Consider the following 25,895-nt stretch of genomic DNA (forward strand, 5'->3'; position numbering starts at 1 on the left):
TTTTTTAAGCACAATGAAGTTTAATTATTTTGCCTTTTCATTTAATTCTTTGTCATATTATTTAGGAAGTAGATTTTTTTCTTTTAAAACATCTATATTATTTATTTTGCTTCCTTTCTGTATGTTTATTGGTGGGAGGTGGGGCAGGGAAGGACTGAGATTTGAGGGCAGAAGCACGTTTAAGTTATATTTTGTTTTGTTGACTTTACATAATTTTTAGGGATATTTATAGCGGTGGTTTTAGTTGCTCCAAGCACTGCAGAGAATGATCATAGCTGATCCTCAAACTAACCCCTCTCTAGGGAGTGACTGACATCTCAGGTATTTCATGTCCTGGAACAGCACAAGTACTGACAATAGTAGCTGCTAATTTATGTGTTTATAAGTCAGAAGTTATCCTGGAGCCCAAAGTAAATAACCACTTTATGCATGCGATTTGTACAGAACACATTGTTAGGCGGGAGGAAGATAGGAAAGGACTCTCTCTTCCTGTGCTTTCTTCTTGAATACCTGTCATAATTTCTGTGTGATCTCTTTTCTGTCTTTTCTTTTGCTACGGGAATAGGTGTGAGGAGCTTGTATATAACTGACATTCAATATGTGTATATATGCCCGTACCTAGTGGTTGGTAGAGCAGAAAGAACTAGTATTTTGGTTGCCTAATGAAGTTAATGTTTTACTGTGTATAAGGAAAAGTATGTGGCTTAGAATGTATAGAATGTTGAAATTGGCATGTTGGGTGAAAATGAATGGGTGGAAAAAAGAGAAGAAAGTGGAAGAAGTAAAAGAACCATAGGAGAATGTCAGAATGCTGAGGAGAATTAGGTCGGGGTAGACATAGTTGCAAGAGTGGCTGGTGGTAGCAGCTCAAAGAACGATGCCTTTCAGTAGCAGCCGAAGTCTGCACTTGAGCCTGACCTAGCAGCCCGCCCGCCCGCAGAACTCAGCTCCTGTGAGTATTAGGACGGCAGTGTAGGAAATCGGTATTTTACGGAAAGCCGAGGCTAGAGTAAGAGGGTGAAAATAGAATCATTTCATGTTCTAAGAGGAGGAAGAGAGAAGATTCAGCCTTCTGCCACCTCTATTTCTCTCGGTCAACAGAAGCGGGGGATACACTGCAGAACCCATTTCCATCTCTCTGGGTGATGAAAAGTTCTACAGAGCAGACCAGAATGGTCAGTTTATTATGTGAGAGGAGCCCTCAGGGGATGCCGTTTTCATTAAGTACTTTTCTGTCCTCAATTGGAGAAGGAACAAGTTGTGTGGAGAAAATCCAAGGAATTAGAAGGAGCTTGAAATACTTACAAGTAGTGGCTTGTTCCATGTAAGTACATGTAAATATAGACAGAATGGCTGGGAACAGATAAGAGCAGAAGAAGGTGTGTTTGGATTTCTGTATTCAGAGAGTGAGAAGGAAAGAAGAAACACTCAGCTGGGGCTCTGTGCAGCTGCTGGCTGTTCTTACAGATGGGGCCTTCCTGATGAGGGCAGAGATCAGGTCTTTGACTGGCTATTAAGTGTGAATTAATGAATAAAGAAAGAGTGGGGTTATATGTAGCTGGACTTTTTCCTAAGCCTGCTGGCAGATAATAGTCACTACAGCGATAAATCGTGACTCAAGGTGACCATAGTGGAGGCATATGCCTGCGTTTGTGATGAAACAGTGGACAGAGCTTTCTTGCCTGCTTTTCGTGTCATTTGGGAATGTCCTTAGAGAACAGAGTAGAAGCAGAGTATTAAGAGAAAAAATGCTGTGTTGAGAATGAGAAGGCTTAAGTTCTAGTGCTCAGTCTTTGCGTCTCTTCTCTCTTAATGGTAGGCAGATCCCCAGGCTGGAATTTCTCATACTAGATCAGTTGGTAATTTTTTAGGAGCTCAAGGGAGATGGCGCTGTTGAAGGATTCCCTGTGTAAGTGAACATACCAGGATTGTGTTTAGGGGTTTAGAGATACGGGATTAGAACTGCATGTGCTCCTTGGGGAGGGGTGTGTATCTCACTGCCAAAATGGGAAATCACTGCTGCAGTGAACTTTGCTACTCACCAGACATTGTAATGTTGTTGGATTGACGGGGATCTGGCTGTGTTGGGGGAAGTCAAAAAAGCACTGGGCTAGTTAATTTCTAAGGCGTTGCCCAACCTTAAAAATGTAAATTGCAGGGAATGGAACTTGGGTTTGGGCGCCTTACGAAAGGCATTTTACTTACCAGGTTTCTGTAGGGCTTTAACACTTTGGCAAAGAAATAAAGATAGTAAAAACGGGGATTGTAGATTTGGAAGTTGGTGTAAGTATTCAGGAAGCCATGGTTAAATAGGGGGCATACTTATTTATATCTCTGGGGTAAATCACACATCTTATGTACTAGATGGGGTAAGTCGTATTTTGGCAGAGGCCCCCTAGGAGGACTGACTTTTCTGAAGACAAGATACTGCAGTCCCTTTTGCATGAGCTTGTCCCTCAGAAAAGATGTTTTCTCTGGATTTTTCATTTCAGTGCTGACTTACTCATTCTTGTGAACTATGGGCTTGACCAGCTCCCTCCCTTCCTCCTTCCCTTCTTTTCTGTTTTCACAAATACAGTCTTGGGAAAATGTTCTTGGCTTGCTTTATATTATTATTAAAAATGTTGACTGTTGCATTGTTAAATACACCACCAAGTAAAGAAATCTACCCAGAAGGTACCATTTGACCTCAACATTCCTGAATGCACGTTTGGTCTACTTTTACTAGTCCAGAAGGAAGCCATACACTTGTCCTTTACGTTTGCTAATGGGCTTTGTTAACTTTTTTTTTTTTTAATTTAATTTTTTTTCTCTTAACAGAGGCACTGGATATTGAATCCATAACCTTATGCATGGCCAAGCACGCACTCTACCACTGAGCTATAACCCTCACCCTCAACTTTTTTTGTTATTTTTGCTAAACTTCCCACCATCAGCAACAGAGGTGATGGAGTTTATGCCTGTGTTGGATGGAACAGGCATTAATGGAATTGATTGCCTTTGTGACCCTCATTTTCTCTCCTCTCTGTTTGCTCTAAGGGGCACTGAAATGAAGACTGTCACCACTTAATACATGGTTATCAACAGGATTTCTTCCTGACCCTTTTATTCTTTCATGATGTTCTTTATCTCATTGTGCTGGAGAGAGATAAGAAGATATAAATTTCCTAAGTGGCAGGTGGCACATCATGGGAGACCTGGAGAGCAGGAAGAGATACCGTGCTTGGTTACATGGAAAGAACAGACCAGAAGGCCCCAAAATCCTTTTAAAAATCGTTACTGTTTTCATTGTTCTCTAGGGGTTTCTAACCAACACACTACCCGTTCTCTTCTATCCAAATGAACATTCTTCAGGCCCCAAAGATCAAGCATTGTTCTTTAGGGGCTGCATTGCTTCCTTCTAGGTCATGTGCCTTTCTCTAGGGCAGGGACAGTCAGCACTGTCCCATGTGTGGCAGAAGCTCTCCTGGGCAGAGACAGTCAGCACTGTCCCGCGTGTGGCAGGGGCTCACTGCAGCAGCCGGTACCTGCATCGGTGGGCTGTGTAGTTTGAAGAAGCTCTCCCTCCCCTCCTGCACACCAGTCACTTCTCTCAGGTTCATTTTCATCTTTGCTTCCATTTTCACTCCATCCCTGCTGGCAGCCAGGGGGTACCAGCACTGCAATATAATCATTCATTATTCTAGGAAGCTTAGGTAAGTTGAAGTCGTTGGTAGAAACATCCAAACTTGAAATCTGTTTTGTGTAAAGCAAAAAACTCCGTTTGTATGCACCAAGGGAAAAGCTGGTGGTAGAAATTGCTGTACAATTTGCCTCTAGACTATAGTGGGAATATCTTTTTTTGGGAAATAGGATGGATCAATGTGATTTTTCTCTCCATGTAGAGTTGTTATTGAAATAACAACTTATCTTATTTTGCAGTCCTAAAGTAATAAATAAAACATTTATGGCCCAGAATAAATTGAGAGCATCCCATTTCCTGAGGTAGCAGGCATGTTCTTATTCTTGTAAAGCCTCAGGCAGAGTGATATCAGCAAATTTTTTTCATTTTCTAATCCAGAAGCTTCTAAATTCTTTCTGTCAGAGAACCCACATTTTTACATTCAGTACTTCAGGGACCCTTTTGGATATGACTGCATTTTGTAGCACCTCTTTTAAATTGTGCTGAACTTGAGTTCTCTCAGGAGACAGCATGAGGCAGTGGAAAGAGCATGGGCTTGGCATGTATATATGGTACCTATTTTTCTTTTTTTTTTTCTGGCAACAGGGTCTTTGGTTCACATTCTGATTCTTGACCCATTAGCAATCTGAAATTTCTTTGACACCAAATTCAGCCACTGGGACAGTTACTGCTGGTGCTTCCTGGTGTACCAAAAGTTGCTCCTCACTTAGCCTTTTTAGAAGGTACTAGTTCGATTACCCTCTCCCCCAAATATATGCACGCGCACACACATTCTTGGTGTCTTCTTGATCCAGTTAAGTTCCCACGGCGCTGTTGGGAGTTCTCCCTCCTCACCTGTGTTGAGCCGCAGTGGGTCCTCCTGTTGCCCTCGGTGGGAATGACACTGAAGCAGCATCCCAGGTGATCTCTTGGTTCGAGAATGCCAGGTACCCCTACAAAGAGTAACCTTCAGTATAACCTCCAGGACAAAGTCTGCTTGTCTGAGCACAGTGAGTCAGTCTCTCCTGTTCAAACATTTGCCACTTACTTATTAAACGGTTATTTATTGAGTATCTTTTATCTGTAAGAGCCTGTGCTGTGCTCTGTGGAAGAGAAGATGGTGAATTATCCATGACTCCAAGACGCTTAGAAAGATAGGACAAGCAGTGTTGTGTGTGGTGGGGTAAGGGCGTGTGTGGTATTGCTAGGCCTTCTATTTTTTTTTTTATTAAGGGTGAGAAGATAAAATGATCAAGTCCTCAGAGGCAAAAAGTAAAGTTCATGGTGTTTTTTAGGAGCAGCAAAACACGCAGCTTGCCTAGAGCAGAGGCAGCATCAAGGGCGTGATGGGAGACAGGGAAAAGGGTGCTTTACTTTTCCTCACTAATCCACCGCATTTCTCTCTGGCTTTCAAATGAGGCGCAGTCTCAGTTTCTTGAGATTCACTTGGTGTTCTCTGTCAAGCGCCCCAGAGCGCCGGGTCTCGTCCTGCTGCTGCTGCTTTCACAGCGAATCTTATCCCCCCTGGTCACTCTCATTGCCTTGCGTGTCTTTAGTCGAGATGACTGCTATTCCAGATGTGTATTTCCAGCTGTCCCCTGGCTGCTTCCGCCTGGACTCTCCACCACCATCTCAGATCGGCTGATCTAAGACAATTCAGCCTCCTCTCTCCTCAGCCTGTGTCCCTGACTGCAGTCCATCCCTGTGAACGGTACCACCTCCCACTCCTTACCACCAGAAGGCTCAGGCAGAAATGCCAGCACCATCTGTGAGCCGTCCCTTCCCTTAAATTCCCACAAGCTGGGCCTAACACTTACCTCCTAAATATCTGCTGAATCTGCCTTTTCTCCATCCTCACTTGCCACCATCCTGGTTCTAGTCCTCATCACCGCTGACCTTCATTCCTGAAGAACCCTCTCTGGTCTCCCTGGATTTAGTCTTACCTTTGACTTTTGCCTTCTTGAAACTGCAACCAGAAGGGCCCTTCTACCCTGTTAAGTCCAGCCCATTTTAAAACTCATTGATGGCTCCTTGTGTCCCTCATGATAAAATCCAAATTCCTTAAATAGGTGAAAAGGCTCTTGGTGGCCTGGCCGGTACCCTGCCCCGCCCCGCAGGCTGCTGCAGCTGTCCTGACTGCTTTCCTTTCCTGCCTTGGTTGTCACCTCTCTCTTGCAAGCTCTTCACCTGCTCTTACCTCGGCTTACATTCTCCTCCTGATTTTTGCCTAGCTACCTTCATTTCTCCCCTAGGTCTCAAATTCGGCATCACTTCCCGTAAGAAGTCTTCTCTAATTCCTTCTAGACTAACTTGAATACCCCTCTTCTGTGTCCCTTTTGTGGAGCTTGTAAAAGTCAAACCACCTTGAGGTTGCCTGTCAAATTGTCTTTCTTCCTTTCTAAACTGTAAACTTCATGAGGACAGGGGGTGTTGGGCTATTTACCAGTATATCATAGACACCGAGCACAGTGCCTGGCATATTATTTATCAGGAAACGCGTCTTTTACAATGTCACTGATATTTACCAAGAGCCGTTCTTTGTCACTAGATCCCAAACTTCTTTAGGTCAGGATCTAATCTTGTTCATGGTCCTGTACTCGGTATTTTGTGTTCAACAGATTTGTTCCACCAATTACTTTTGGGAGCTTTATTGCACCTGAACTTACGCAAAACATTATGTGAATGTCAATTTTCAAAATTATAATACATGAGTCTAGGAAGAAATTTGATAGATGTAATAAATGTGCTATAAAGTATACATCCAAAGGAGTGTTGCCCATTCAGTATTGTCTGAAGTTAGGAAGAAAAAGCATTTACCGTAGGGTTAGGTTGGTATGAGTTTGAAAGCCAGCTCTAGCACTTAATAACACAGTAATCTTGGGCAAGTCAGTTTCTTTCTCTGAGCCTCAACTTCCTCATCTGTAAAATGAGAGTATAAAGCCTGCCTTGCAAGGTTGTTACAAAGATGAAAGGTTTGTGAAAACAACTGCAGAGTATCTGGCATGCGGTAGTTGCTCTGTGAATTTTAAGTTATTTTCTTTTTTATTCCAGCAATGCTGACATGACAGAAAACATTTTTGGAATTTCTTTTTTGAAATAGTTTTCAGAGCTTGCTGTAGACCATCAGAATATGTCAGTGGCAGAAGTTTTTTCTTCTTTGAGGATATCTTTGATTTTTAGAAACGGTTTGGTTCAGAGAGCATGATCCAGTTGGTTGATACCATTTTTGATATTTAAAAAAATGCGGTGTGATTATAATGAGGATTTCTTTTGTCGTTTCTAAATCGGTACTCTCTTGGCTTTCTCACAGGTGGCTGTGACAGCATACGTATTCCATTTGGCACATTAAAATCCAGGGAATTTACTATCAGAAAAAACTTCTGATTTTGAATAGCATGCTGATAAATCAAGCAGTATTAGTGGGCTCAAGAGAGCTGAGATCTTTAAGGATAGACTTAATCACACGTTAACCATCAAAATTTTACCTCTAGCGAAAAAGAATTTAGGAAAAAGTGATCCAAGGTGCTACCCATATGCTTGTATGTTTAGGGCTATTCTCTTTTCTGTTTTCTTTGGGTCCACAGGCATCAGTGTGACGCAAGCGCAGTAAGGAAGGTGGTGTTTCCTAATGACCCAGAAGAGCCTGGCACCTTCAGAGGCCTGTCGGTAGTGGAAGGAGGAGCTGGCTGGGGGAAATGGGCACGGATGTAGAGACAGGCACTCAGCTTTTATGGAAGCATATATTTGTGCAGGATAACCCGCATTGTGGCTTTGTAAGACAAGAGATTGGAGACACAGGTCATTCTGTCCATGGGAAAAACAAGTGGTTGGAGGAAGGCAGTCATGTGAGGCTGGAAGTAGTAACCTCAGGGCAGTCTGGGAGTTAGACTGAGGACTAGCCCAGTCCAGGGGAACCCAGTGACAATGCTCGGTGACTCCAAGGAACTGAGTTTTATTTTATGCTCTAGTGGTTACTGAGGCCTCTGTAATTTACCTCATCACTGGATAGAAGGTCCTGAGTGTGAGGCATCTGGTCAGCTCTAAAGGGTCATTGACATGTTAATTATTTAAAAATATTTTACTAGTTTGTACCCTGAATTTACCTTATCTTGTTGTGTGTGTGTGTGTGTGTGTGTATCTTGTTGATGTTGGAATAATTGTCAGAGAGCAGTTGGTGGAGAGGCGTGGGAAGAGATGAGCAAACATGATTCTTTGTGACTCTCGGGTGGAGGAGAGGCAAGGAGCTTGTAGGACTCCCTTTGGCCACACGGTAGGAGTGGGGCCGTGTCATTCAAGCAAGGGGACTGAGCCTGACAGTAAAGGCGCCTTGTGGGCTAGACGTCTCAGGGGTGAGGGTGCCCCTGCAGCCTTCCTTATAGAACAGCACGTGCTTTCGCAGTACTGGTGTCGTTATAATTTTAATGGGACATTGTCATTGCTCTTCAGGTGGGCCGCACAGATACTTCTCCTTAGATAGTGCTTTTATTGAAGGTGACAGCTCTGTGAAATCTAGGGGTCCGTCCTCCAGCCTGGCTGTGGAAGGAAAATCTCTAGTCTTGGACTGCAACTTTGGCAAAAAAGCAAAACGTTGTTTAATTTTTTAGTCCAAACTTCAATATCAAAATTAGATTTGAATTAGTGGAAAAATGCAAAATTCAAAGTCTTTGATGTTATGAAAAGGGTCTAGACACAAAATTTAAGTGAAATAACCCTTTTCTCCTTTTAATTCTTTTCTATAAATTGTTTATGGGTCATGTTTTCTGGGTACTTGTTTTCTTAACTGTTGCTAACCAGCTTGAAGTTTTGATCTTAGCAGCGCCAGCAGCATGCTTTAAAACAGCCTCACAAGGAGAAGGTTCTGGAACCTGTAGGCAGTCAGCCATTTCAAGTGCTCTTAAGGAGTGAGTGGCACAAACACATTTTAGAAAGCTTTATGCCAAATAGACGAACATATCCTGATAGAACATTTTCACTTTTGCATCCAAAATTTTGCCTCATGCCCAGACTTTCCATTTATGATATAACCGAGCATCTGACTATGATATTAAAGAAAATGAGAGCTTTAGATAAGGCACTAGCAGGAGCGACTACACATCACATTTATTTCTGGCAAATGACCTGAGTAATTTCTCTTGGATAAGAAAAATGCAGGGTATGTGCATTAGTTCTCTATTGCTGCCCTGACAAATTGCCACTGACACAGTGGTTTAACACAACACAAATTTATTATCTTACAGTTCTGTGGGTTAGTGGGACAACACAGGTCTCACTGGGCTAAAATCAAGATGTCAGCAAGGACAGGATTCCTTCTGGAGGCCCTGGGGAGAACCCACTTGCTTGCTTTAACAGTTAGTAGAGGGTACCAACATTCCTTGACTTATGGCCTCCTTCCATCCTCAGAGCCAGCAAGGTTGAATCTTTCTGACCGTCCTTGCATGGGTCATATTTGCTACTGAAGTTTCTCTGCTGTTAAGGACCCCTGTGATTCATTTGGTCCACCTACATAATCCAGGGCTGTCTCTCCGTCTCCAGACTTAATCACATCTGTAGAATCCCTTCTGCCGCCGCGAGGTAACATTCTCAGGTTCTGGAGATTAGGATGTGGACGTCTCAGAGGGAGGGGGGTTATTTTGCCTCCCATCGTATGGAAACAGTTAACCCAGGATTTCATTCGGGGACATTATTTTTCCAGTGTGCCCATGATTTGTGACAGATCTTTAGGAAACTTTCACTGGAGTATTTTATAGGGCAGTGTTATACATATTTTTAAAAATGACGATTATTTGTTTGGCTCTTAACCTACTTATTAAAGCTAATGTTCATTCTCTTTTGTTTACTTTGCTAGTGATAACCTCCTAAGGAGAGCAGCCTGTCAAGAAGCTCAGGTAATGCCGTTTAATGTGAAACAATGAAAACCCGCCTTATCTCCACTGTGCAGAGACTCAGGCTGTTCCAGGGGTCTCGCACAGCACCCTGCATCAGTGCAGTTTGGCTGTTTTTTCCCCCACTATCAGGGGATGAATCAGGCGGAGAGTCAACTTTGAATAGAAGTTGAGGAGGTTAGCCATCTGGTGAAGAGCAGTTCTAACGCCCACCCCTTTCGACTTGTTTGCTTTTGGATTAATCCTAAGAACACATGGCTGGACTGATGGGAGCTCTGGGAGCTCTGGTGGTTGTCCTTGAAGATATGGCTAAACCCCAAATCACCCCTAATCTGGACAACCCCCAAGGATATCAGTTCAGAGCAGGTGTTACCTCTCAAAGTCAAATCTTCCTAAAACTGTTGATTCGTGTTTTTAAAGCCTGTCTCTTCAGTGCAGCCGATTCATACCCTGTGCGTTATCTCAGTCCCACGATACTGCACTTAAATATTCATACATCTAGTCATATTAGTTACAGTAGAATCGTAAGTCCTTTCAAGTTCAAAGCCACATTTTTGTTCTTCCCTCCCCTCCAAATGTGTACATGGTAACTTGCAGATGAATTGACATGACTGAGTTGCCTTATTGTTATATGTCCATTTAAGCTTATGTCAGAAATACCAGAGAAGAAACATGGAATGAAAAATGACCAAGGCATGATGAATTAGTAAGAGAGATGGGTGGCAGACCTCACGTTTGTTTCTGAGATGTTTTCCTGGATGACAATGACAATAGTTACTATTAACGAATTCCTCTCTTCGGTGATCCTCTAACTGTTCTAAATCTGTGTTTTAAGAACTTGATTACTTTTTTGATTTGTTTTAATCCCATGTGGCTCTAAGATGTTCTGGAAATCAACTCAAATAAATGTTAATGTTAAATTTGAGGTGATCTTTACCCCAAGCTAATTTGCCATGAACAACTGGAGAATCCTCTGGAGAGGGGATTGAAGGAAAAGTGGTCAGTGTTACTCCCTTTCTTGTGCACCTGTTCTGAATTCCATCTCCTCTTACTTTTTCAGGGACTCTGTTCCTTGAGTTATTTCCTTTCTTGCATTCATTTACCTCTTCCCGCACTTCTCATTCTCCACTTCCCAGTGCGCACTTAGCTCCTTCCATCTGGAGAAAGGGAGTGACTTCATCCTTATAGCCTCCTGCCTCTAGTCACTTTTCCTGTCTGTGTCCTTCCCTTTTCAGTCTAAATTCTTGAAAGAATATGATTTTTTTTTTAAATCTCACATAAACTCACCTCATTGTAATCTCATAAAAACTCCTTAATCGACTGTCAACCCGAGACCTGAGTTGCAGGTGGGAGGGAATTCTGGAGGCTAAGCACCCAGGACCAGGAGGAATAAGCTGGAGCTGGAGGTCTGGAATCTGGCAAGTTAATGAAATCATTTCTGGCCGAATTCCAGGAATAGCATGGCTAGGAAAAGAACAGATTACAATATATAGAGATTTGGGAGCAAAATGTTAAGGTCTAACTCAGTAAGAGTGAAAGCAGAGTAGAAGCGCTAATGTACCAGAAACTTTTTACAAAGAAATGGTACGTCCTTCTGGAGTCTTCAGAAATAGAAGTGTTTTTAAAGCAAGAAATAGTGGTGAGAAAGGGATCCCAGTGGACTGTCGGGAGAGGGTAGAGTTGGATTCACTTAAGAAAAATCTTGGTATAACTTTCATTCTTCTCCTCTCTTTGCTCTGTGCTTCTGTACTTGAGTGCTGCCTTCTTGGCCCAGACCTGCTCCTCATCACCAGAGTTGAAATTTTGCTTTCTTCGGTGTTTTCCTATTCTCATTCTTTTTGTTGACCATCTTCTTCAATCCAGATGGAACAGCAGTAGCTCCCATTATTCCTCCCGACACCTAGTCCTCTGTGCATCTTCACTCTGCCTCATCCTTTATCTGGTCTTTAGAGCTGATGGAGTCGAAGTTTGGGTTCTGGAGTTAGAGAGAGAGAAATTCTAGGCTTGTAATTTATTAATACTTTGACTTTGAATGACTTCATCTTTCTGAATCTTGGCTTTCTCAGCGATCAAAATGGGACTGTTGAATATCTCCTTGATTTCTGTGAACCAAGAATAATATGTGTGGAAGCGGTAAATACTAGGTGCTTAGTAAATATTAATTACACTTCTTTTCCTGTACCATTTGATGCTGTTATACAAGATTGCGAAGAAGAGGCAAATAGAATATTAGATTGATTTTTCACATGTATAAAAATCTGAATATTAATTCGTAACACAAAGATCCTTCATGAATAAGCTTTAGTGATAAGTTGAAGGAAAAAAGATTATATTCTGCAAACTAAAGACAAATTAAACTTCCCTTGTGACAGAATATGGCCTTACTGGTTATAATAAACCTAGCCATGGGGTTGGGGGGTATAGCTCCACGATAGAGCACCTGCTTGGCATGCATGAGGTCCAGGGTTCAATCCCCAGTGCTTCTGTTAATGGGGGAAAAAAAGAAAACAACAACCTGGCCAGATCTTAGGAGAAATGAAAAGTTACTTACCTTTAGTATATGAATGAAGCAGGCTTTCTACAATACAGAATTCAGCTTATTTTCATTAAATAATGGAGCATTTTATTGTAGTTGTTTATGGTGGTGGTGCCAATATGAAATCATGAAAGAACATTGTTTCCCCAGAGGTAGACACTATATGTGCTGGAAGTAAATTCTTTTGGAATGAGAGAATATACGTGATCACTAACTCAATAAAAGGACATTCACTTAAAACTTGTCTGTTTTCTGTTTCAGGTGTTTGGAAATCAACTTATTCCACCCAATGCACAAGTGAAGAAAGCAACCGTCTTTCTCAATCCTGCCGCTTGCAAAGGGTAGTTCAGTTTGTGATTTGTTATATATTCAGCTTTTCTAAGGGGAAAAGAGTCACAGAGTATCAGGCAGCTGGTTGGATTGTTTAAAATTGGCAGAACTAGGTTCAGTCCTCTTGTAGCAATAAGATTCAATTACAGTATAGAAATAACGGTTAATGGGCTAAAACTGTAAAGCTAACTGGTGCTTAGCCGACTTGTCTAATTGAAGTTTAATAATTATTCCAGAATTAACACTCTCAACTCAGTCTTATCTGCTTGGTGGTAGCCCCCTTGGGAACAGCTTCTGCTGCTTTGATGTAAGTTATGAGGTCATCTCTGTGACAGGGTGGCGGAGAGCACTGTGGCCTTGTGAAGTCGGAAACATTCCTTCCCAAAGGAGTGAACATTGAGCTCGGTCTTGGAGGCCAGTCGAGGGAGAATACTGAGTCTTCCCGACTGAGGAAATGGCCCGTGGGGCTGGGGCCTGGAGACAGGAGCCCCTCCTAGGTCCCTCCTGTGTCCCAGGACAGAATGTGAACTGGTCTGGCCGGCCTGGAGGGTCAGTGAGGGAATCGTGAGACTCGAGATGTGAAGAAGGGTTGGGACCTTGGTTGATAGTCACATGTCCATGTTCAGGCATTGTAACAAATGTACTACGCTGGGGCAGGAGGGGAGGGGGTGTGTGTGTGTGTGTGTGTGTGTGTGTGTGTGTGTGTCTAGGGGGGAAGGGTGTATGTGAGAACTCTGTTTTCCACTCATTTTTACTGTAAGCCTAAGAATTGCTCTAAAAAATAAAGTCTTAATTTTTAAAAAGTGCTATAAGCAAAAAAATTTTTTTTTACATTGTTAGGAAAGGGAAATAAAAAGACTCTGATGGTTTTAAGAACTCATTTAAAATTTAAGCTTATTTTTTAAAAATAGTAAGAGTGAAAGGATGGAGGGGGAGAAAAAAGTGATACCTTTTATTCTACCTAATGATCAGGATGATTCTTTTTGTCTTTTCTGAGGATCAGAAAATTAATAAATTTGTATTAGATTGGATTCTATAAGCTCTAAGTAAAATGATGTTAAGAAAATAAGAGCAATGGAGTAGTTGGGACCAGCTTCTAAGTGATAAGGTTAATATTGTCTGGAGAGAAACACAGGGGCTCTGAAATAAGTTCCTCTAGTCATTTCTAGGGAGGTAGTGAGTGTGGTTTCACAGATAAGAGGACTAGTCACACCTTATTTCTTTTTAATTCAGCAGTTTAAAATATTTTCCTACTAATTGTCTAAATTGGCTCCATCACTCTACCTAATTGAATTGTATTTGCCCACCATTGTTGGAGCCACTTCCTTCTCCCATAAACATACCAGTCATCTGCCTATTGATCATTCTTGTTTAAAGCCAACACTGGAGGGGAGGGAAGTACCTCAGTGGTAGAGTGCATGCTTAGCATGTATTAGGTCCTGGGTTCAAAGCCTGTACCTCTATTGAAAAAAAAAAAGTTAAAAAAAAATAAAACCAACACTGAACAATACCAACAACCAAACAGGCTCTAATACAACACAATCCAAATACCCAAGACAACCAAACAGTCCCTGGTGGCCTGTGGCAGAAGCTAGCAGAGAACTGGGTTTAGGTCTCAGTTTGAAGCACCTGGTCTGTGCCCTCTTTTCTGCTCTGTGATACTGTGGGAGTTGCTTAACTTCTTAAATCCTCAATTTACTCATCTGTAAAATGGGAAAAGAAATAGCACATACCTTATAAAAATTACCATTTAGTCCTTGAGGATTAAATGAGATAATGCCCATAAAGTGTTGAGCATTCTTTCCATTTCATCGTCAGCACTCGATCAAGGAAGTGTAAGCTGCCGTTGCTGTCACCGCTGACCTGTGGGCTAGGTTCACAGCTTGCTTTCCTGGCTCCCCACCCTGGCCCCTCCTCCTCCCTACTTTATGCAGCTGTTCTAGGTCCTGTTCCTTTAGAGACCTAGTAAGTTAGTAACTGGCTAATTCTGATGAACTATACGGCAGTTTGTTTACGCTATAATCGGTCATTTTGAGTTCCTACTTCTAGGAGATATTTTAGATTCTGTTTACACTTTTACATCTAAGTATATTTGCATTTTTAAAGGTAGGTTCTTGTTTAAAAGTATAATACTTGTGTCTACAAGCAGAAGGCAAGTCTTTCTTTCTAAAGTCATCGTCCCCTTTAACAAGGTGAATCCCTGCCTGCTTCTGGGAAGCAGCCACTCTGAAACTCTACAGCATCTTTTTAAAAAGCTTTCACTGTTTGTACTGTTTTTGTCATCTTGGCTCTGTTCTGGCACATAATTTATAATTTATCATGTAGCTATTTCATTATGTAGTACTGGTTTAAAACTACATAAGAGCTTAAGGAAATAAGATAACTGTATTTAGCGTTAATAAATAATACATTAAGGAGTAATTCTTTTTTCAGTGTGCGTGAACCTGGAAATTGCTGTAAGTATAGAAAGTTTTTATTTAACTCTGGTGCTATCTCACCCTTAATTATATAATAAATAATATATTTCTTACTGGTAACACTTGTTTTTCAATATTTTATATGGAACATTAGAAGGAAAAAATGTCTTCACTTCCCTTTTAGAGATTTTTGTACCCATGGCATCACATAAAGATGTGAATAAACCTCAAGTATTCAGATTTTTTTTTTAATTGAAGTATAGTTGATTTACAATATTGTGTTAGTTTCAGGTGTACAGCAAAGTGATTCAGTTATACAAATATATATATTTTTAGATCTTTTTCCATGTTAGGTTATTACAAGATATTGAATATAGTTTCTTGTACTATACAGTAAATCCTTATTTTAAAAATCTGTTTTGTGTGTATTAGTGTATATCTGTTAATCCCATACTCCTAATTTGTCCCTTCCTCCTTTGGTAACCATAAGTTTGTTTTTATGTCTGTGAGTCAGCTTCTGTTTTGCAAATAAATTCATTTGTATTTTTTAGATTCCACATGTAGGTGATATATAATATTTTACTTTCTCTAACTTACTTCACTTAGTATGATCATTTCTAGGTCCTGTCCATTTTGTTGCAAATGGCATTGTTTTCTTTTTTATGGCTGAGTAATAGTCCATTGTGTGTGTGTGTGTGTGTGTGTGTGTGTGTGTACACATAAGTACCACATCTTCTTTATCCATTCATCTGTTGGTGGACATTTAGTTTTGCTTCCATGTCTTGGCTATTGTAAATAGTGCTGTTATGAAAATTGGGGTGCATGTATCTTTTCAAATTAGAGTTTTCTCTGGGTATATGCCCAGGAATGGGACTTGCTGGATCATTTGGTAAGTCTATTTTTAGTTGTTTAAGGAATCTCCATACTGTTCTCCATAGTGGCTGCACCAATTTACATTCCCACCACCTTTTTCTCCACACCTTCTCCAGCACTTATTATTTGTAGACTTTGATGATGGCTGTTCTGACCAGTTTGAGGTGATGCCTCGTAGTTTTGTAAACCTTATTTCTTAAACTAACTCAGAGGAGCTTACAGACTTGTAAGTGATTAATATAGCCGATTGAGACTTCTCCAGAGTTTTGCTTCTCAGAAATACATCTGTTCCACTTCCAGCTGATCCTTCCTTATCAACCTAGTAATGAAAGCAACCCTGCAAGGAGAAATGTTTTTACAGTGTCACTAGCTCAGCCTTTTATTGTTGGGTTAAGCCCCAGAAATGGTGAGCTGGAAAAAAAAGAAATTTCCATTTATTCTTTCACATCTATTCTAAGAAGCATTCAAAGCAGTAGAAGAGGGAAAGGGTATTTGTTTAATTTGCTTATTATATGCTTACATAGGCCCTTGGCTCCAAGTATTCTTTGGGTTTTTGTGAAAATTTGCTCAAGCTTCTCAATTGCTGTTTTAATTCATAATAAGAAATGTTTTGTGTGCCATTTGGTAGTTATTTCTTTTTAAAGTGTTGAACTTGGTCTATGAATATATATGTTCCTCATTTGCTACTTTTTAATCTCTTTTTAGGATAAACTATTCTTAAGAAAGTCAAAGCATGCATCACTGATTAAAAAATAATCTTTCTGAAAGAGGACTGGGTCAATGTGGATGTAAAAGTTTGATTGTTTTGAAAGTACTAGTTTTTGTTCATTTTTTTCTGATGTGATAGTTGAAAATATTTGGGTGAAAGACAAGTCAGCTGATTGGTACATTGAACATTTATTCAACTTTGAGACCACGCCATTGGGGACTTTTTGAGACTTCTGCATCCCATGATTCTCTGGCTGTGTTTTTGAATCTTGTCTGAACTGGACCAGGGTCACTACCAGAATGATGTATGATACTTCTAAAACACACAAACTCTTCTAAGAGCAGTTCAGCTATTTCTGCTATTATAAGATATCACAATTGTCTCATTTCCTTTTCCTCAGAATATACATGTGTACATTTGGGGTAGGTTTATTCATTCATTCATGTGTGCGTTAATTCATCAGGTACTTACTAAGTCCCTTCTGAGTATGCCAGTCTGACTCCTAGAGGCTGGGGACTCAAGGATTAATAAGGTTTGGTGTGTCTTTTTGAAATGATTCCAGTCTAGTCCTGAAGCCTGCCTTGGAAATCACTAATCATCAAAGAATGTGGAAGTCCCTAAGGGAGGTGTGTACAAAGCACTGGGGCTACCCGCAGAAGGGCATGGCTGGGAGTTTCGGACAAGGTGCTGATTATCTTATAGATAGATTAGGTAATTTCGAACTTTTTCCTTTCTCAGCAGAAATTCTGCCCTATTGAAAAAGAATTTTGCTCTTTCTCTAGGGATTTCAATACAGGTTTGAAACTCGAGAAATGGAGATACCCCTAGTACTTGAAATTGTTAAAAATGACATATCTCTCCTCCAAAGCTTGTGTCCATTGAGTTAGAATGAAGCAATATTCTGTGTGGTTCAGTCTGTTCTTTTGGATCATATGAAAAATGTTAGACTAAATACACTCTCAGTCCACCACTGGAGTATAAATACGTTCCAAGAGAACTATGTTGCACTTGAGTTACAAGTGTTTTCGTCTGCCTTGTCATGTTGCCCCAGCTCCTATGCTTGTCCAGCACACAGTAGCAGTTCAATAAATGCTTGTTGAATGAATCAGACATTGTTGCCTGAGTGAAGCCATATGTGGTGTACGCTCTTCCTCTAGAGGAACTAGATTGTGAACTGTAAGCATCCCAAATGGATCAAGGTATTGTGTTAGCTGAGGGGTAAACTCCTGAAGGCCCCAGAGTGACAGAGTCCACGTTCCTATCCTTAGAAACGCATTACTCATTGTTAGACTTCCTGTACTTGAACAAATACAGGGAACCGAGTCCTTTAGGCTGTTTCTCGTTCTATTCTAGAGAAGCTGGTTGGGCTTTTTATTTTTCCTCTTGAGAACTCATGTTAAAATATTTGTACTTTTTCCTTTGTCTACAGCAAAGCCAGGACTCTATTTGAAAAAAATGCTGCCCCGATTTTACACTTATCTGGCATGGATGTGACTGTCGTTAAGGTGAGAACTGCTCTAGAGTGTTGGTTTTATCCAAGCTTCCACTCCTTATGACATAGCCTTTTCTCTTGACTTCTTAGCAAAAGTCACTTATCACTTAAGAAAACAAGAAGAGAGAAATCCTTGTTCTGATAATTAGTCAAATAATTTTGTTTTTTTCCAAGCATTGTCAGCTTTTCATTGCTAGAATAGGATCAGATGGAGGCATGAACTTGGTTCCTTTCATCTGAAAGGATTGTGGAAATGTCGTCTCTCGGAAGATGAAAGTTGTCACAGCTGTAAGAATTCTTTTGCTGAATATAAAAAAAACCTTCAAGTTTGAATAATTTGATTTCTTGGTAGTTCCACAGACAGGTGAACATTTTCTCTCTGGTGGGGAATTATCTCTGGTGAGGACTTTTAAGTGGTAAGGCTTTAGAGTTTTCGAGATTTTGGTAAGAAGAAAAGGGGACAAAAATAAGTGAGAGAGGTTGTGAGAAGATGCCTCAAGATTGCACTTTGTTGACTTTTAAGTGCTGTGTATGTGGTGTGTGTATAGCTGTGCATATTTGGTGAAAACCACTCTGTTAACGTGCTTGTAAGTCTGTGGTTTACCTGTTTTTAACGTTACACACTTAAATCACAGAGGTTGAAGAGTTATTTAGTCCGATTTACTATGTCCTGTTGAACTCTTTTCTACAACTTGTCTGAGATGCGATCTTCCAGTTGTCTGCCTCCTGGGGAGGGAGAAAGGGGAAGAAAACTAACGTTTATTTCAGGTCCTGTAGTGCGTGTTGCAGACTCTATATATGAGAGATCTTAGAATGGATGTTTAAGACTGACATTATTTATTCCTGCAAAGTCCAAACCATCTGGGCCTGGAACTATCTTTGAAGGGATTTTTTTTTTTTTGTATATTAAATTTCTTTAATGGCTATAGAGGTATTCAAGTTCTATTTCTTCTTTAATTAATTTTCTTAAGGCAAATTTTTTAAAGGAATTTGTTCATTTCATCTAAAGTTTTCAAGTTAACTGGCATCGAGTTTTTCATAATGTCCTCTTTTTTACTTTTAAGTTTCTGTAACATCTGTAATATCTCATTTTCATGCTTGGTATTGTTTATTGCTTATATGTGCTGTCTTTTGTTTTTTCCTCCCAGCATATATGAGAGGTGCATCAATTTGATTACTCCTTGCCAAGAACCATTTTTTGTCTTGTGGATCCTTTTATTTATGTTTATTTCATTAATTTTTTTGTCTGTCTGTCTTGTTTCTTTCATTCTACTTTCTTTGGATGTTTTTCTGCTGTTCTTTTCTGACGTTTTATCTTGGATGTTTATTTCATCAATTTTCACTCTGCTGCTTCAGCTGCATCCTAGAAGTTTTGATATACAATGTTTTCATTATCATTCATTTCTAAGTATTTTCTAATTTTTATCATGATTTTTGTTTAACCAATGAGTTATTTAGGCATCTTCAAAATGTCCAGATCTGAAGTTTTCCCACATCTTTTTGTTAATGATTTCTGATTTAATTGTATTATGATCAAAGAATGTAGTCTATATAATTCCAGTATTTTAAAGTTTATTGAGACTTGTTTTATGGCCTAGTGTGTGGTTTGTTTTCATAAATGTTTTCTGTATGCCTAAAAAGAATATGTATCAATTATTGGGTACCATGTTTTGTACATGTCCATGAAGTCAAATATGTTAATTGAGTGGCTCAAATCATATGTCCTCGCTGATTTTTTTTCTTCTTTTTAGACTATAGATTGTCCAGGAAGAAGTGTTAAAAATATCCCACTATAATTTTGGACTTGTCTGTTTCTCTCTAATTTTATCCACTTTTTAAAAATATTTTGAGACTATATCAGTAGATTCATTCAAATTTCAGCTCATTTCATTTTTCTCACATTTTGACCCTATTGGATTGTTACATCTAGAGTTACTTCTGTACTCGTTATCTCTCGCTCCATAATAAACTGCCTTGACAACCGTTTTAATGTTTAGGATTCTGTTGGTCAGCAGTCTGTGTTCAGAGCCATTCCTGTGCTGGTCTCACCTGAGGTCCTCAGTGGCATGTCTTTTCATGGCTTGATAGCTCATTTATTTCCTTTTATCACTGAATAATATTCCATTGTGTAGATGGACAACAGTTTATTTATCCATTTACTTATTGAAGGACATCTTGGTTGCTTCCAATTTTGTAATTATGAATAAAGCTTCTTCTGCAGACATTCACATGTAGGGTTTTGTGTGGAAGAACTTCTTCAGCTCATTTGGGTGAACACCTAGGAGTGTGGCTGCTGTATTGTATGGTAAGGGTATGCTTAGCTTTGTAAGAAACTGCCAGACTGCTCTCCAAAAGTGGCCGTACCATTTTGCATTCCCACCAGCAATGAGGGAGATTTTCTGTTGTTCCACATCCTCATCAGCATTTGGCATTCTCAGTGTTTTGAGTTTTTAGCCATTCTAGTAGGTAAATAGTGTTTCTCATTGTCTTAAGTTGCAGTTCCCTAATAACATATAATACTGAGCATTTTTTCTTCTGCTTATTTTCCACCCGTACATTTTCTATGGTGAGGTGTCTGTTCAGATCTTCGCTGTTTTAATTGGGTGTTTCTTGTATGTCCTCTTATTGTTGAGTCTAGAGTTTTTTAAATACGAGTTCTTTATCAGTTATGTATTTTGCAAATATTTTCTCTTATATTCTCTTTTGAAGCAGTCTTTTAATTTTCTTAACAGTATTTTGAAAGAGAAGAAATTTTTAATTTTAAGGAAGTCCAACTTACTAATTTTTTCTGTTGTGAATCTTGCTTTGGTGATTTGTCTAAAAACTCATTACCAAACCCAGAATCACCTAGAGCCTCTCCTGTGTTATTTTCTTGAAGTTTTATAGGTTTTTACTTGACATTTAGGTCTCTGATCCATTTTGAGGTAATTTTTGTGAAAGGTATAAGGTTAGATTTTCTGCATCATTAGGCCATGCTTTTTTTATCCCTCCTCTTCGGTGCATTTGGAATTTTCCTCTTAAGATCAGCGCCTCGAATGTGTCACCTCTGTTAACATAATCTTTTAAATTACTATCTGTTAAATCTGTCAGTGTCTTTTTGAATTTTGGTTCTTTCATTCATGTACTTATATTTATTAGTTTTTCTTGCAAGTATTTATTGAGTGCCTACTACAAGGTAAGCTCTGTTCTAGGTATTGGAGACACAGTCTGAACAAAAATTTTCCCTGTCTGTTCTCAGAGCTTCCATTTCAATCGTGAAAGGAAGAGATGAAGATAAGAAACATTTGCAAATAAACGTACAATTTGTCAGATGGTGATTAGTGCCAAGAAGAAAAATCAGTCAGGCTAAGGAGAACAAGAGTCATGGGGATGTTAGTTTAGTTCAGAAGGCGAGGAAGTCCGGGTTGATAAGATGACCTTTGAGCAGAGACCTGGGGGAAATGAGCGAGTCATGCAGGTGGGCGAAGGGGAGAATCCAGGCCGAGCACACTGCCTGTTTGGAGGCTCTGCAGAGGTGTGTACTTGGGTTTTGAGGAGGAGTAAGGAGGCCAGTGTGGCTGGAGTAGAATGAGCAAGGGGAGACTGGGAGAGGATGAGGTTGGAGAAGTCACAGGGGCAAGATTGTCAGGTTTGTATCATTTACATATTCAGTAAATCACCTTTCCTCTCCATTGTTGATAAAGTGTTGTGTGGGAAAAGGCTGAATGGAAAGCCCTAAAGAAACGTCGTCAGGAAGCTACCTACAATTTGATGTCACTCCACTGAGCATCTTACTTTGAGCATAAACATTCAATTGGTAGTCAGTTCACCCAATTATATTCTAGTGTATTGTTTCCACATATCTCCACCTTGTCCCCAAGGATATATTGAAATAGCTTGCCAAGTGCCTTGCTGAAGACCTGATAGAATGTCTGTTTGGATTCCCAGATCTTCTGATCTACTAATTTGTCAAAGATGAGGATAGTCTGAAATACCTCCTTCTTAGCGAACGCTTCCTGATTACTTATCTTCTTAGCGAACTCAATGATCACCTATTTCAGGCTGTTCACAAACCATCCTTTTAACCAGGATTGACATAGGTTCTTTTTTTTTTCCAATGGAGTATTTGGATCGATTGAGCTCAATCACCAGGGGCCTATGATTTAATCAGCCGTGTGTGTACAATGAAACTAACATAAAACCCCAGAAAGACAGGTTTTGCAGATCTTCCAGGTTTGGGAACACAGGAAGATTTGGGAAGAGGTGATGTGCCCAGTGAGGGCATGGAAACCCCTGCCCCTTCTTCCCACATACCTTGCCCCATGTACTTCTTCAACTGGCTCTTCATCTGAATCCTTTCTAATAAACTGATAAATGTATATCAGAAAGTATAGTTGTAAAGCCAGTCATTTCATTGTTTAGAATAAAAGTTGAACCACTCATCAGAAGATTAAGTGGTATGAGTCTAGGGGCTTAGTTTTTCCTCTGTGTTAACGGTGGCTGAATAGCTCAGGTGCTTTAGCCCGTCTGAATTCCATCTTTACCTTTTGCCTGTTAGTGTGTCTAGTATAGTGTCAGCTGGAGAGAGTGTGTCCTTACTTTAGTTTAAGTTACATGTGTTAAAATTCAATGCTTGGGTTTAGAGGTAGTGGCTTAGATGGTTCATTTAAGTCCACATGTGTATCTGAGATGAAGTATTTGCAGTAAAGATAGTGAGGCTTAGGTACTGTCTTGTGACTGCCTTGAGTCATGCCTATATTTATGTACAATCATAGAAAAACCGTAATCACCTTTTATTTAGTACAGTGCCAGTTAAGAACAGGTGCCTGGCTAGTTGCTTTTCATACTGCTTTATAACAGTATTATGAGGAAGCTCTTATGTGCTCCCCGCAGTACATGTAATTTCACTGATAAGGAAATTAAGATCCTGAGCGTTTAAGGCCACTCAGCTAAAAAGTAGCAGAGTTGGGATTTAATCTGGGTCTCTTGGGTTCCCAAATCTGTGCTCTTTTCACTACATCTGCTTCTCCTTATTTGCATATACACTTGACTTCCTGCTTTCAGATGGAAGTCACTGGGTAAATGATGTAATTGAATCTGCACTGGACCTGAAATGAGTCCTCTGACTAGCTAACTGTGTAACTGAGACAAATTACTAGGTAAGTTTTATTTTTAAAGTAAGGGGCTGACTACATGGTTTCTGAGGTCCCTTCCAGCTCTACAAATATAAATCTGTAAAAATGATACATAGTTTCTTTGATAACTATTTAGTTTTTCATGTATATGAATTATGTAGAATTTAAGGAAAGATTCAATGTAAAACTTTAAGGAGAATATCCCATATTTTTAGACCTTTGACCTTGTGGCCCTGGGATGATAAATTTACCAAAGGCTCCTTTTGTATTGCAGACAGATTATGAGGGCCAAGCCAAGAAACTCCTGGAGCTGATGGAGAACACAGATGTGATCATTGTTGCTGGAGGAGATGGGACATTGCAAGAGGTAATGGCCGCTTTTCTGTTTGAAACCATTTTGAAGGTGAGGAGAGCAGAAATTAGATCTTTGAGCAGTGGCAGAAAGGGGTTATAATTTAAGGAAATTATTTCTTTGTAATCCGTTCTTTTAGGATTGTTTCTGAAACAAGTATAGCACTACATTTTTTTCACTCACTTTTATTTCACTGCTTTGTATAAATTCTTTACCCAGCACTTAGAAGGGTTTTCATTTATCAAATTTAAGTTTGATAAAACTGAAAAAAGCAAGATACAGAAGGGTGCTGGGAGTGATACGCTTTTTATATTTTGAGGACTCTTAGGAAGTAGCCCACTTTGTTTTGGAATCATAGTTTCAATCATGGGAAGGTTTCTTATAAAATAAACTTAAAGATTCCCTTTAAAAAAAAATGCATCTCTTCATCCTCACATCATTTCCATCCCCTGCAATGTTATCTCCTAAATGTGCATTTAGAGGCAGAGGTCTACGTGTTCAGATACAGCATCTGCCTTTGCTCTACTATTCCATTCCCTTAATGCTTACTTTGGTCCAATAAGGACAGTAAGTATGTTGCCCTGGAAATGCTCTGCTTTTCCAGGACAATAGACTAGAACCTTTATTATTTATTGGGAACCCCTAGAGCCCAGTGCAAGTGCCTCTCCTACTCAGTCCCTCCATCCCTTGTACCATAATTCACATCCGTGCCTCGTTTCTGGTTGCCTTCTGCCTCTCTTTGGTGGTTTCATCAGGGATCAGACAGCAGACAGGGTACTGTTCTGTGTTTGACTTAGCAACTACGTGAGCCTTAGAAAGCTGCTCCTTTTTCTAAAAAAAAAACACTTTATTTATTTATTTATTTAATTTTAATAGAGGTACTGGGGATTGAACCCAGGACCCGGTCCATGTGAATCATGTGCCCTGCCACTGAGCTGTGCCTACCCCCCTTAGTAAGCTTCTTTTAAAAAGACTGTGCTGATGATCCTGTAGTTGCTTTTATGACTTTGAAGTGTGAAGCATACGGATAGCATGCCAACAAAGAGCGAAGTGGACCTCATACAACCCCATTTAATCCTGACATTCAGAGAGACAGGAGGTGAAGGGAAAAGGCTGGCGTCAGCCTTGACTTTACAAAAATTTTAAGAAAGATACCAAATTGTGTATCTGGTATAATCTGGTCATAAAAATATGCCCTGATTAATTGGAGGGAAATATACCAAAATATAAACAACTGCTTAGTGATGGTTATCTTGGGTGGTGGGGTTATGAGAAAGTATTTTTTCTTCAGGTATTTTTCACAGTTTTTACAAGACATATGTATTATAGTTTAAAACTAAAAAATAAATTATGTAAAAATTCAAATTAAAAATGTATTTTTATAGGGGGAATACAATCTCCTTTGTCTTTATGTTCTTCAAAAAGGAACACTTACTGAGAGCTGACTTCTCTCCGAGTGCATTTTACCTCTGTGTGTGCTTCACAGTGGCACGCTGGGGCCTTTTGTATAATTGATGCGTGCATCACATTTATACCCATCTTATAGACCTTAAAACATAATTTTACTAATATAATGTGGAGGTTTTATAATTATTTTATCTTAGTCTTGATAGCACTATTGATCCTAGGTCAAATACAAAATCTAATTTAGCTCTGATCTTATTGAATACTATGTGTTTTAAGAGCCAATCCATTCTTTGACATAGTTTCTAGGAAGAAAACAGGAACAAGTTTGTGGTCCATGAAAATTGAATCCAATTCTTTTATGATAAAGGAAATACAAGTTTCTTTTTTTTTTTTTTTTAACATTTATAGGTTATTACTGGAGTTCTTCGAAGAGCAGATGAGGTGAGCTTTAAAATAAGAGTAATTGCACTTTGGTTTTTACCTTTGTATTCTTTTTAATCTCTCTTCACTTCTTTCTTTTCCCCTTTCTCACCATTGTAAGGTGGGCACAAGTTGTGCTGCCTCAGGATTTTAGAAGATAAAATACTTCTGCCTCTGTCATGTGACACTTTCATTAACCCATGGTGGACTTTGGGAATCCAGAGTATCCAATGGCTTTTACCAAGAGTTGTTTAAAATATAAAATCACCTGTAGAATCTTTTCTTCAAAAGATTCCTTCATGAAAAAATTCTGGGATATTCATGTATTGGAAACCATACAACAGTTAAAATGAGTGAACTAAGTTTACAAATACCTACATTGTTAAATCTGAACAAATATTCTATTAAAACAAGCAGGTCGCCAAAGTATGTTACGCATTTCTACAAAGTTTTAAAGTTCAGAAAACGAAGATACTGTTAGTGGATGCCTAAACTATGTAGTGCAGGAGTAACAGTGGGCATGGAAAGGAGACCCGCCTACCTCGGGGTGATGCTCTGCGCTGGGAAAGGGGTCAGGAGACTCAGGATGAGACGGGACTTCCATTGTATTGCATCATTTATTTCTTCAAACATCTGAAGCAAATTGAATCTGGGTCTTGGGTACATTGTTATTTGTGAGATTATTCTGTCTACTTTTCTACA

General features: G+C 39.6%; 1 protein-coding gene across 1 annotated transcript in view; it reads left to right on the top strand.

Annotated features, from left to right (window-relative positions):
- The window catches only part of AGK (acylglycerol kinase), a 95,480-nt gene that overhangs the window by 37,519 nt on the left and 32,066 nt on the right, over positions 1-25,895 (top strand). Inside the window, 5 exon segments of the mRNA XM_014559861.2 lie at positions 9,507-9,546; positions 12,341-12,420; positions 17,838-17,913; positions 23,289-23,381; positions 25,182-25,214. Of these exon segments, the coding sequence (XP_014415347.2) occupies positions 9,507-9,546; positions 12,341-12,420; positions 17,838-17,913; positions 23,289-23,381; positions 25,182-25,214 (322 nt within the window).

Source organism: Camelus ferus, chromosome 7 (genome assembly GCF_009834535.1).
Source record: "Camelus ferus isolate YT-003-E chromosome 7, BCGSAC_Cfer_1.0, whole genome shotgun sequence".
Classification (NCBI taxonomy): domain Eukaryota; kingdom Metazoa; phylum Chordata; class Mammalia; order Artiodactyla; family Camelidae; genus Camelus; species Camelus ferus.